At 36.3% G+C, this 13,223-nt stretch overlaps 1 protein-coding gene across 2 annotated transcripts in view; it reads right to left on the bottom strand.

The window, feature by feature from the left end:
* The window catches only part of PHF3 (PHD finger protein 3), a 73,727-nt gene extending 70,128 nt beyond the window's left edge, over window positions 1-3,599 (bottom strand). The window contains exon 1 of one of the 2 annotated variants that reach the window (XM_021711717.1): window positions 3,331-3,599. Coding sequence is in view for 1 of the 2 variants with exons in the window: in XM_008056787.1 (XP_008054978.1) it covers window positions 3,331-3,574 (244 nt within the window). In the remaining variant the exon portion in view is untranslated. The remainder of the gene's footprint in view (window positions 1-3,330) is intronic. The other variant, XM_008056787.1, reaches the window with a different exon arrangement.
* Window positions 3,600-13,223: the final 9,624 nt, after the last annotated feature.

Below are 13,223 nucleotides of genomic sequence, written 5' to 3'. Positions count from 1 at the left end.
TTAAGAAATGAATTGTAAACACACTTATGAATCACAGTTGTCAATGTAAAAGTGGAACACATTTGTTTGTAAAATGAGAGTTACAAAAAAAATCTCTTCATGACATTGATAATGGTAGTAAACACCACTTCAGTATCTTCTGTACCTTGACTCTATTACTTGGTAAATTACAGAGGTGGCTCAAGCCTAAATTCCCAGCACTTTGGGAGGCCAAGGTCAGAGAATTGCCTGAGCCCGCGGGTTCGAGACCAGCCTGGGCAACATGGTGAGACCTCATCTCTACAATAAATCAACAAATTAGCTGGGCATGGTAGCGCACACCTGTAGTTCAGGTTACTTGGAAGGCTGAGGCAGAAGGATCGCCTGAGTCCAGCAGGTCAAGGCTGCAGTGGCCAGGAATGTGCCACTGCACTCCAGCCTGGAAACAGAGTAAGACTTCAACTCAAAAAAAAAAAAAAACCAATGTCAATAATTGGTTTGATCAAAGAACAAGTATCTCCCCAATACTTAATGGTTTTCCTTATTCACTGGAGGTGAGAGAAAAAAAAAGTATTACTAAGCACATCTAAAAACCATATGCAAATACTGCAGCTAGATAAAGTAATACTTGACAAAGTCAAAAGCATTCAAAAAGAGAAATCTCTCAAAACGAAACAATTTGCACCCCAACTTTTAAGCATCTGAAAGAGCACTGAAAGTAATCAAAGCTTCTTTCCTATTTTTATAATTTTAAAAACTACTTTATGATTTTTTGGAGACAGCTGAAATATAAGGCAAGCAATCAACTATGTCAGTAAAAAAATTGGTTAACAACTACAGAAACAACCTGGTTCACCACAGCAGAGAACAAGACATGGCTGTTTTGTTTGCTAATTTCAGCACCGTCAAAACCTAGATTACAGAATAACCACATACTACAGATTACAGTGGCCTGAAGGATACAGACAGGATCATATTCCTGCTTAGCTTCTATCAAGACAATTAGTAAAAGCCTACAAAGCCAGGTACAGTTATCTGTGCAAGAACTATGTTGTGTTTATTTTATAACAAAAAGTTAAAGTAACTTATGAATAGCTCAAAGTTATTGCCCACCTGGGGTTTTCATTAATCACAGTAAGATTTCTTCTTTGCAATTCTCTCTTCTTAAATCTAACAAACAAAAAGTTAAATTTGTTTTCAAAAACATTTTCCAATTTGCTCTTATTAGAAAATGTATGGGCCTCTTACTGACCCAAAGGGAACTTAGAAGCAATCAAGATAAATCCCCTGCCTCATGTCACAATGAAATGTAAGCAATCCCAGAGAAGACAATTTTTAAGTTTCCCCCACATATTCCCGTACTTATCTTAAAAACACAAATGCTACACATCCATTAACACAAACAGTTCCGCTACAAAATCCAAGATAAAATAATTGCAGTAAACAAATTTCATATAAGAAAACTTAGTAACTCTACTTAAGCTCCTAAACTAAATAGTTTAAAAGATAATAGATCATAAGCAAGTATTAACAAATCATATTTCAAAAAATGTTTGAGCACTTCAATAAAGGTGCTTTAAGCCCTCGATTAGCAAAGAAATGTTCACAAAAACTGAAGGGATTCTTCACAGTAATGAAAACTTTTCATATCAACAGAAATCAATTTTTTTTTAATGAAGTATAGGACTACTGGCATTACTAAAGGGGTGAATTTTGTAAGTAAAAAGGTCTAACAAGATGATACATGTGCCAATTACAGACCCAATTTAATATCCTTGAAGGTAACTGTAGTTCCAGCAACAAGTACATAAGTATTAAGTGTTTTTCCTAAATTTGGACTAAACTGAGAAACAGTAAGCATACAACCAAACACTCAAAAGGGCTTCACAATAAAGATAATAAGAACTACTATACTGACACAAGCACCAAAGTAAAAAACTTGAACAATGCATACATAAAACAAAATTGTAAAAGGTTTAAAACATTTAGAATACAACAAAAACAATGTAAACCTAAGCAATAACACAACAAAATGTAAATAATTCAGAGATACACCGTTAGCAAGCAATTCAAAAGACCTCAGTATTAAGTAAGAAGTTGTTAAAATGAAAAGACTCCTGGTAGCCATTGTTGAAGTCTTCAGGCAGAATAATCTGACAAACTTGAAGGTGAACAGCACACCAGATTTTAAGTGTTAATATATTAAATTTAAACTATTAGGGAGGAAATATTAAAAGGCAATGAATAATATGCTGGAAAAAACTGTAATGCAGGAAGTCTAGAGTCACTGAAAAACAAACCAATATCATATAAAACTGTTAACTACTTACTCTAGGGAACTGAGGGTGGGGGAAGACCCTACTGCTCCACCTGAGACTGACCTTTACCTAACTTAAGCTTATAGATTGGCTAATTGTCACAAAGTTTATAGTGGCATTTGCTTTATAAAAGAAAAACTATATGTGCTTTACATATTAACATAATGCCTTACAGAATAGTTTAGACTTACAGGAAATTACTACCTTCAATCTTTAAAATATTCAACTATAGATCCTGTTCTGTCCAACAGAAATATAATGTAAGCCACATATATAACTTTAATTTCTCAAGCAGCCATTTTCGAAAAAAGTAAAATGACAGAAAGGTAAAATTAATTTTAATAATTTATTTAACCAAAAACATACAAAGTATCACTTTAACACATAATCAAAAGTTTTAAAAAATTATAAAATATTTCATTACCTTTTTTCATACTGAGTCTTCAAAATCTAACGTGCATTCACAGCACATCTCATTTAGCAGCAGAATCATCTCAAGTAATCAACAGTTATATGTGGCTACTAGTTACTGTACTGGACAGCAGAGGTCTAGAGTTTTTACTCTGGTTTTTAGATACATGTACAAAATACCAAAACAACTGAAATGAGAGCTAACAATGTATTAAATTTGAAGAGCTGGGAGAGACACTGAGAAAGGTCCATTCAGTCTTGACTCTACCGTGACTAGGGTGACAATTTGTCCCAATGAGCCAGGCAATCCTATGTGCTAGGGAAAATCCCAATCTACAACTGTTGTCATGAGTAATTATTAACACCACCCCCTGTAATTCTCAAGTGTCCCATGTTGGAGGATAAATTATATGGTCACCCTACCTACATTCACAATATCCTCAAAGGTAACTCCACACTCCTCGGAATAACTTCTAATTCTGATGCCTGCAAAAGAAGCTCTAAATTCAAAGGAATGAACCCTAAATTCACTACCCTCAACATTAAAAAAAAAAAAGCTGCTGAAAATTCTTTTTATTTTAAATTGCAGACTAAAAAAAAAAAAAAAAAAAGTAAGAATTACCTGTTGAACAAGGCATCTGGAAATTGGGATCATTGCTATCCAAAACAGGCAAACAGAACTGGTTACTTGCAGATCCTAGCATAGGATCCTTATCGCTGAGCATGTTCTTCAGCGAGTCCTCTAAGACATTTTGACTTGCACTAAAATCCTCACAGACTTCATTCTCCAGGTTGGATCCTAGAAATAGGGCATCATCTAAGTGTTCAGTAGGAATTAAATGATTAAATGTATCAACTATATCCATGAAGACTTCTGTGTGTCTTTCAGCCCTATAGAAAGACAAAAAAAATACCATAAGAAATAAAGCTATCAACTGAAAATCACCTAATACCAAATTATTTTAATAGTTTTGAGTCTAAAACACACTTAAGGTATTTCTGAATTATTGGTTTTTAAAAAATCCTCACTGCTTTTAGAATATACATTTGGAAATGTAGAACGAACCTTTACTCAATAATGTTTCTTCATCATACATGTAGAATATCATTTTACCAGAAATCCTATTAAAGTATTCAATTCATTATTTTAGAAAAAAATATGTATATAGTCCATAATTTGACACATGTGAAAGAATTACATGGCTAAACCATAAAAACAATTTTTTAAACCATAACTTTTCATTAAGAATCAGACACTGCTTTTACAATAAGCCAACATAAAAGAGCTAAAATCAAATTGCTTAAATTATTATCCCGTACCTATTAAAACTGTAAAGCAGCCTTGTTTTATGTACAAAGCATTTAAAGTATTTAAAGAAAGGTAACAGATACAGACAAAAAGATTTTGGGGGGGGTAGGAAAGGAAAATGAAACTATTAACTAAACCCAACAAATCAAAACTCAAAAACCTACACACGCACACAAAGATGTGCACTTCCACACATTTTTTTAGGTGTCCCCCTTCTGGAAAAAACAAGATACAAAACAAAACACTCTACAATAGGTATTTACATTTATCTTAGTGAGTTATGTGTGGTCTACACAGATATCAAGTGAGTCTGCCCTCTGAACTGTTCCTACATACTAGGTATTGCTCAGCAAAGTTATCTCAAGCTCTAAAGCAGCTTCATATCGAGCTGAATTTTTTTTTTTTTTTAAAGATGAGGTCTCACTATGTTGGTCAGGCTGGTCTCAAACTCCTGGGTTCAAGCAATCCTCCCACCTCAGCCTCTCAAAGTGCTAGGATTACAGGGGTGAGCCAACACATACAGTCTGAATTATTTTCAATACTGGTTTTAGAGAAAACTGAAGCAATATATTTCAGGGGGGGGGATGTCAGTCAAAAAATATTAATATTCAGTTAGCCAGAAAATTCCACTGACTAATTCAGAACATCCTGGGCTCCACAATTCCCAAGTTTTTTAGATTAGCTTCAAATCTACCAAAATTTTCTCAAACTGGTCTTGATTTCTTCCCTCTATAAAAAAGAGGGAAGATGAAGTCCAGAGGACATTCACTGGTTATGTATTATACGTCATTATCACACTAAACATTTTACCTAAATCTATATAGTTTAATCCCCAATAATAAATAGAACCTACTATTATCCTTTGTTTTAAGATTGCACTTCAATAATTTAAACTTCTTCCTCAAAGTCACAAAACAAAGCCAGGTTTCAGGCTGCACAGCCCACACCCACAAGTGTTACCCTTCAGCACTGGCCTAAGGGACTGGGAAGATATGACTTACTGGGGCTGCACGTGAGGGAAGGTTCGACTACAGAGGGACTGGGGATACTTCAAGTGACAATGTGGAATATCCTAAGCCTTGACTGTGATAGTGGTTTCTCAAATCTGTTCCTTTTGAATGGGTGCGGTTTATTATACCCCAACTTAAGAAAAAAAAAAAGCAAAGTTCTTCATTCTCTCAAAAGTTAATCTCCTTCTAAATAGAAGAGTTTCAGTATCCTCACATTTTGCTATTTATTTGCACTGAAATGTTAATAAAGCAATGAAAAAGATGTTAACTATTTTGCTGAACTGCGGCTTATTTTGCATGCATTCTCTAATTTGAAAGTGTAGCTAGTAAATGCTAAAGGAAACTCAGGAAAAGTTCCTTACGAATTTCTTACCACTATACCACTACTGATCTCAGTATCTACAAAAGGCTTAATTATTATACATCATCCATACTTCCACTAATATGTTTTAAAGTTCCAAAGACATTTTAGTATACAAAATCCTGGTAATCAAAAATAATTTATTAAAAAATTGACTAAATGTTTACAAAATTAAGTGGATTAGAACTACCAATGAATTTATCTGCCTGTGCCAAAATCTAAAATTTATCACAGGTCAAAACTACCTCCTCTTCAGAGAGCTACATCCCAATTAGTAACACTTTTTTCTTAGAACAATCAAAAAGAAAAAGGCAGTTTCAGTTCCATAAACAAATGGCTAACTTTCCTTCAAAAAATGGTATGCGGAATCTACTGGGGGGTGGGGGAGGAGAAGCACTCGTTGCCATAGCAACACAAGGGGTAGACAATCCTGCAAACTCTATCTGAAGTCTTTCTGTTGCACAAACTATATGTTGTGTGCTTTCAAGTGGTAGGAACTGTCAAAGCATTCAGAAGTTATGGTCATATGGCTGTAAGAAGACCAGTTTATTCTAACTAGTCATCTAAATCAGCAATTTTTTTCAATACTGCTACCAGTGAAACCTTCCCAATATCCCTTTATTTAAAGGGACTTCAAAGCCTATAGTATATTTTATAAATCAGTTTTGTTGTTGTTGTTTTTACGTAAAGAATATTGTGAATAAGATACTTTGGTCAAACTTTCCAGTATATTTTTTTAGTCAAAACAAATATGTCTTATAAAGTGTCTTTCCTTGGATTTAAATAGGCATGATCAGGAAAAAGGCTTCCACGGTCACTCATAGAGAAAGACTGGATATAGAAGTTAAATTTAACAATACCTTTCATTTATTCAACAAATGTTTACTAAGAAGTTACCTTTAAGTGAGACGTGTTCAGTAAGCTAATGAGAACGGAAATCTTCTCAGACAGATAGACTATAAAGCATTCCAAAGTTACAAGTCCAGAGGATACAACTTCCACAGGACAAACCACAATATTAGTGTTTTGTGAAATACACTTTAAGGACAATTGTTGTAAATTAAGGAGTGATTTTTCTTATATGGGTCCAAAGAGTGCTGGAGGTAATTCTAAAGGAAAAATGCCAAAATTTGAAAGGAGATAGTCATCCATATTGAATCCATTTTAAAACTTGGTTTCAGATATTAAAGAGGTCAGTATCAAAAATAAAATTCTATCCATGCTAAATAGAAAAACAAATATTAATCAATTGTAGAAATAAATATTTATTCACTTAATATGGACACACTAATCAACTAGATGTAATGTGGAATCCTGGACCGGATCATGGAAAGAAAAAGAGCAGGAGAAAAAAAATAGAATCAAAATTTAAAAGTCTGTAACTTAGTTAACAAAAATGCATTAATAGGCCATTGCTTTACTAAACTCTGGTGTGGCCATGTGCTCTTTAAGTTATGGCTGCCACCATGTTTTCTAATCTTTGGTTCCCTCTCCTACATTGGAGAGGTGAGTCTCCTCTCTCTTCTCTCTCTCTAATTTATTTCCTAAATAAACTATATTTTCTAATCTAAAAAAAATGCACCAATAGTAATGTCTCAGTTCTGACAAAGGCACTAGTATTATGTTAAATGTTAATAATCAGGAAAATTAGATAAGGACATGCTGAAACTCTATACATCCTTTGCAATTTTTGTATAAACCTAAAACCATTAAAAAAATTAAATTGTTAAAAAATAGTCTTTAAAAAGAAAAAACAACACTAATCTGGCCAGACATAGTGGCTCACACCTATAATCTCAGAACTTTGGGAAGCTGAGGTGGAAGGACAGCTTAAGCCCAAGAATTCCAGACCAGCGTGGGCAACATAGCAAAACCTCATCTCTTCCAAGAATCAAGAAAATTAGCCAGGCCTGGTGGTGCTCACCTGTAGCCCCAGTTACTCAGGAGGCTGAGGCAGTAGGATCACCTGAGGCCAGAAGGCCAAGGCTGTGTGTGGTCAGCTGTGATCGTGCCACTAAACTCCAGCCAGGGCAACAGAATGAGAATCTTACTCAAAAAAAAAAAGAACACTAAGATAGAACTATCTGGGATACCTAGTAAAGTGGGTAGACAAAGATAATCAGATCTAATTAAGGGGAAAAACTAAGAGCCAATTTAGTACCTTTGTTAATTATACAAACTATTTGATTTCACACAAATTTCTGTTTCTTACAGTCAAATTTTACATAAACGTTTCTTTATATTTGACATTATAAATTTAACAATTAAAACATAACAAGGGACTGGGCGTGGTGACACATGCCTATAGTTCCAGCTACTTGGAAGGCTGAGGTGGAAGGATAGCTTGAGCAGAGAAGGTCAAGGCTGCAGTAGCCTTCAGCGTGCGGCACTGCATTCCAGCCTGGGCGACAGTAAGACTAACTCAAAAAAAAAAAAATAGCAAACCTATCTAGGGTGCATTTTAAATAGCTAATGCTATGTGTATGTCCAATTAAATCAGTATTAGTAATTTAGGAATACACATACAAAAGTTATAAACTGTTTCTGGGTTCAGAGTCATACCTTATGTTTACAGACGACAAAACATATATGGCTAAGTGAGAGGTATAGATAATCTGCATAATTTAAAATTATTCATTTATTCATATATGTATTAAGCATCTATTACAAAGCATTACAAGTGCCAGCAACACAAACCCCAGTCCCAAGTCAAGGAATTCACAATCTAAAACAGAATATAAATATATAAACAAAAGCAACATAAAACATCACAACAAAATATTAAATGCCATACTGAAGGGCTGCAGAAAGTATCACAGAACAGGATGAAACTCGGAAGCCCAAGAAAGACCAAGCAGGTGATGTGTGAGCTACATCCTAAGAGTCCAGAGGGCATTCCAGGTATAAGGAACAGCAATACGCTAAACTATGATGGCTCAGTCTGGTATTAATGGGCCACTTATAAAAACCCAGAACAGTTCAAAGTAGTTAGTACTAACATTCCAAATAAAATTTAATCTGAGTCCAAAGATACTTCCTACTTTAAAATAGTTGTAGTCGGTTTTGGTGGCTCACGCCTATGATACCAGCACTATGGAAGGTGGAGGCGAGAGGACTGCATGAGTTCACAGGTTGAAGATTCAGCCTGGGGAACAGAGAGACTTCATCTATTCAACAAATTAAAAAATTAGCCAGGCATGGTGGTGAGGAGCACCAGTAGTTCCAGCTACTTGGAAGGCTGAGATGGAAGCAATGCCTGAGTCCAGCAGGTCGAGGCTGTGGTGGCCGAGAGCATGCCACCGCACTCCAGCCTGGGCGACAGAGTGAAACATCAACTCAAAAAATTAACAAACAAGCCGGACGCAGTAGTGGTTCACACCTGTAATCCCAGTACTTTGGGAGGCTGAGGCGAGAGGAATGCCTGAGCCCATGGGTTTGAGTTCAGCCTGGGCAACATGGTGAGACCTCATCTCCACAATAAATCAAAAAATTTGCTGTGTGTGGTGGCACACGCCTGTGGTTCCAGCTACTTGGAAGGCTGAGGCGGAAGGATCGCCTGAGCCCAGCAGGTCGAGGCTGAGGTGGCCGTGAGCGTGCCACTGCACTCCAGTGTGGGTGACAGAGTGAGACTTCTGTTCAAAATAAATAAATAAACAAACAAACAATAAAATACTTGCTTCATCCTAACTCAGAAAATTATACTGCAACCAGATTTTGTTTATACTCGCAAAACCGCCTGTATTATTTTCTAAGTATTTCCAGTATGAATAGAATGCAAAAAGATAAGATTCAGAAAGTACCAACAGCAAAAAAAGTACTTCTACAAAAACTCACTTTAAATTAAAAGCAAATTAAAATTATCCCAACTTTTTAAAAAAGTTTCAAAGTAAACCTTTATATTTTATCATATTATTTCTTTAAAGAAAACCACATATAAGTCTAACAATAGATCACTAAAACTATCAAAAGCCTAAGAGGTTATATACTACGATGAAGCTCTGTCTTATGTAGTCTACATGCGTGTGTAGGAAGAGGCATGAGGGGAACAACCTATATCAGGAGACTATAACGTCCATGAAGAAAAGCTAAACAGGGTAATAACAGCGAGGGTGGTGATGAGGGGAGCAGTCTGTGTATGATGCTAAGTAAGGGCCTCACTAGCAGGGTAACGTTTGACATGACGTAAGGGAGTGAGTGGGTGGCATGAATGGGTAAGAGCAACTCAGGCAGACCAGAAATAGAAAGGTCTTGGAAGCACAGCACACTGGTGCCTTTCAGTCCCTACACCACCATCTAAATGAAGCAATTTCACCAGGCGTGCTTACTAAGAGCATATTTCTAATAGGCAGTAGCAGTGGAAGAATAAAAGTACTACTACCAATAATGACAACAGAACATAAAACTCAATGTGTTCTAGCTTCCTTGAAACTGTCCATGTGCTTTGCATCTGTGATTCTCAATCAGAGGTGAGCTGACCATCCAGAGGACATCTGCCGTGTCTGGAGACATGTTTGCATTACAAGTAGAGAGGGTGCTACCTAGCGTATAGTGAATATATATTATAATATACTAGGATAGTCCCACAAAAAAGAATTTAGTGTCATGCTTAGGAAACTCTGCTCTGAATTTATTAATTGTCATAACAATCCTGTATTATCCCGATTATACAAAAAATAAAATAGAAATCAAAGAGATTAAACTATTTGCTATAGTAAAGGATGGAGTTATAATTTGAACCCAGAAAAATCTCATTCAAGTGGTAGGCGTGCTTACCACTACCCTATATTATCTCTTTATAAAATCAAGTTCGCCAAATGTTTACTGTGTGCAGGGCGCTGTGCTTAACAACGTAAAATTCATTAGGCCACTTAATCCTCACCACACAATTAGGCAGGTACCATAATTCTCAATTTATGAAGGGCCAAAGCTTAGCAAAGTTACACCCAATATTACAAAATAAATAAGGGATAGAGCCAGGACTCAAATCTGCTCTGTCCTGCACCAAGGTCAGTTTTGAATCACTATGGTATAATAACATTAAAGATTAATCATAGGTTAGCCTTCCATGATAGACTCAAATTACTAAATGGTTAGGCCATGTGGTATGACACAATACCACAAAGTACAATTCTACAAAGCAATGCAGTCTAGTCACCTATTCTACACACCCACTTCAAATTCTGGGCCAGTTTCATTGATTAGTTGAACTGTATGGGCAAAATATAATAAAAGAAAGGAAAAATTATAACCTCTTTTCTGAATTTATCAGATAAAAAGAAGATACCAAGGTATATGCTGTACAAAGATAACTAAGACCAAAGCAGACCCACAACCCTGGAAAAAACTATCAAACAGAAGTTGAGGGCTGGGAGCAATGGCTCATGCTGAATCCCAGCACTTTGGGAGCCCGAGGAGAGAGCACTGCCTGAGCCCAGGGGTTTGAGACTAGCCTGGACAACTAGCCTGGGCAACCTTGTTTCTACAATAATTCAAAAAAATTAGCCAAGTGTGGTGGCACACACCTGCAGTTCCAGCTACTTGGAAGGCTAAGGTGGAAAGACTGCCTGAGCCCAAAGCAGGTGAGTGTGCCACTGTACTCCAGCCTGGGCGACAGAATGAGACTCCAACTCAAAAAAAAAAAGTTGAAACTGGCAAAAGCAGAATCACAGTAATGAACTGTATTAAGAAAGCCTGCCGGGAACGGAGGCTCACACCTGTAATCCCAGCACTTTGAGAGACTGAAGGGAGAGGACTGCCTGAGTCCACATGTTTAAGAGCAGCCTGGGCAACACAGCAAGACCTTGTCTCTACAATAAATAAAAAAATTAACTGGGCATGGTGGCACACCCCTGTAGTTCCAGCTACTTGGAAGGTTGAGGTAAAAGGATCACCTGAGATCAGCAGATCAAAGTTGCGGTGGCCATGAGCATGCCACTGCACTCCAGTTTTTTTTTTTTTTTTTTGAGACTCCAACTCAAAAAAAAAAAAATCAGAAAAAAAAAAGAAAGCCTTAACTTCCAAGTTGACAGTTATACTGTCTATCATCATAGACACCATAAGAAACTTTAGAAGTCTGAATTAATCACTGAAGTAGTGGGACCAGCTCATCACGAAAACTATGACCTAGCTAGTAACAGTACAAGCTAACATGTACTTGACACATACTGCCAGGTCCTGTGTGTTGTATGCATTTTCTCATTAGTTCCTCACTACAACCCTCTAAGGTAGGTGTAATTATTTCTCTTTCTCTTTTGAACAAACTGAGGCCCAGATAAGTACATAATTTATCCAAGGGCACATACCCAGTATTCTCAAATTTGAACCCAAGGCAGTTTGATTCCTGAGCCCGAACTTTTAAATTCTATACTTTGTGCACTCTATTTGCATGCCACATATTCATTTTTATGGGTTTAATATATCATTAATGAAATCTTTAAAAATACTAGAAACAAAAGTGACTCACCCTTCTTGCAAAATAATGCAAGAAATATTCAGTCATCCTCTACACATTTAAAACAAAGTGACTGGCCTGGCCTCAGTGCATATGAACAACATTTTTTTAGAGGAAAAGCAATTTATTAGCTACAAACTTTTCCATTTACTTTCACAGTCAAAAATTTTATAACAATTTCATGTGCCCAGCTCACGCAAATTATGAATAAATTAAAATATTAAGTCTTGGCCTTACTGTATAATCTATTATGCCATTCAAAGCTAATAAAGTTAGGTTATGTCAACAGATTAAAACTTGTGGATAATATTTAGAAATCTCAACTATTTCTCTACATCCCCTCTTAGCTGTACAAATCATCATAAAAATTTAAAATTTCTGACCATTAAAAAGTGGTCCTCCACCAAGCACAGTAATCCCAGAACTTTGGGAGGCCGAGGCAGGAGAATCATTTGAGCCCGAGAGTTCAAAACCAACCTGCACAACACAACAAGACCTTGTTTGTACAAAAAATTAAAAATAAATTAGCCAGGCACAGTGGCACATACCTGTAGTCCCCATTACTTGGGGGGATGAAGTAGAAGGATTGCCTGAGCCCAGGAGGTGGTCAAGGCTGCAGTGAGCCGTGATCGTGCCTGTGAACCCCAGCCTGGGCAAGAGTGAGACCCCAATTCAAAAAGGGCCTAAATTAAATATATAATGCATAACAATAATTGTCTAGTCTATACACTTCGCAATTCCTAATACAGTGTCCTTTATACTCTTGAAGTATTTTCCTCTTTCACACTCTGATTTAACATTTTATGTCTTTTAATCCTGTTTCCCAGCATACACTATGTTCCTTGAGAGTAGAAACAGCACCCGGGTCTCATGTATTTTTAATCAAACCAACACGCTCACTCCAAGAAGAAATAAGAAAGAAATAGAGCCCAAGATGTACTGCTCCAGAAAAGAAACTCAGAAGTTATTTGTCAGAAAGAATTCACGAAACGTGGATGAATGAAAACATGCAGAAATCAGCACTGACCACCCTCAACACCCTGACACTGTGTAGTAAAGTAATTATGGGTAATACACAAATCTAGATGCTGACCAATAAACCTCATTGTCTTATTAAAAAACAGAAAACGCATTATCTCCAGAAAAAACATGTAGAAAGGATTCATGAGAAATTATAATGAAAATCTGTGTAAAGAAAAAAGTGCACATTTAGAGAGCAAAAATGTATCGAAAAAGCAACCACCATATTATCATGTCAAGGAAGACAATCATGTTTTAGTAACTGAAACAGAACTGTATGCATAATTTTCATTCACTAATTTTTCCAAGTATACCCCATACTATGTAAAAATCTAAGCTCTTAAAATAATTTTGCAGTAATCCA

This window comes from Carlito syrichta, unplaced genomic scaffold, assembly GCF_000164805.1.
Source record: "Carlito syrichta isolate Samal-C Ts95f unplaced genomic scaffold, Tarsius_syrichta-2.0.1 Scaffold302526, whole genome shotgun sequence".
In the NCBI taxonomy this organism is placed as follows: Eukaryota; Metazoa; Chordata; class Mammalia; order Primates; family Tarsiidae; genus Carlito; species Carlito syrichta.
Note: the sequence above shows the minus strand (reverse complement) of the source record. Positions and strands in the feature narration are given on the sequence as shown.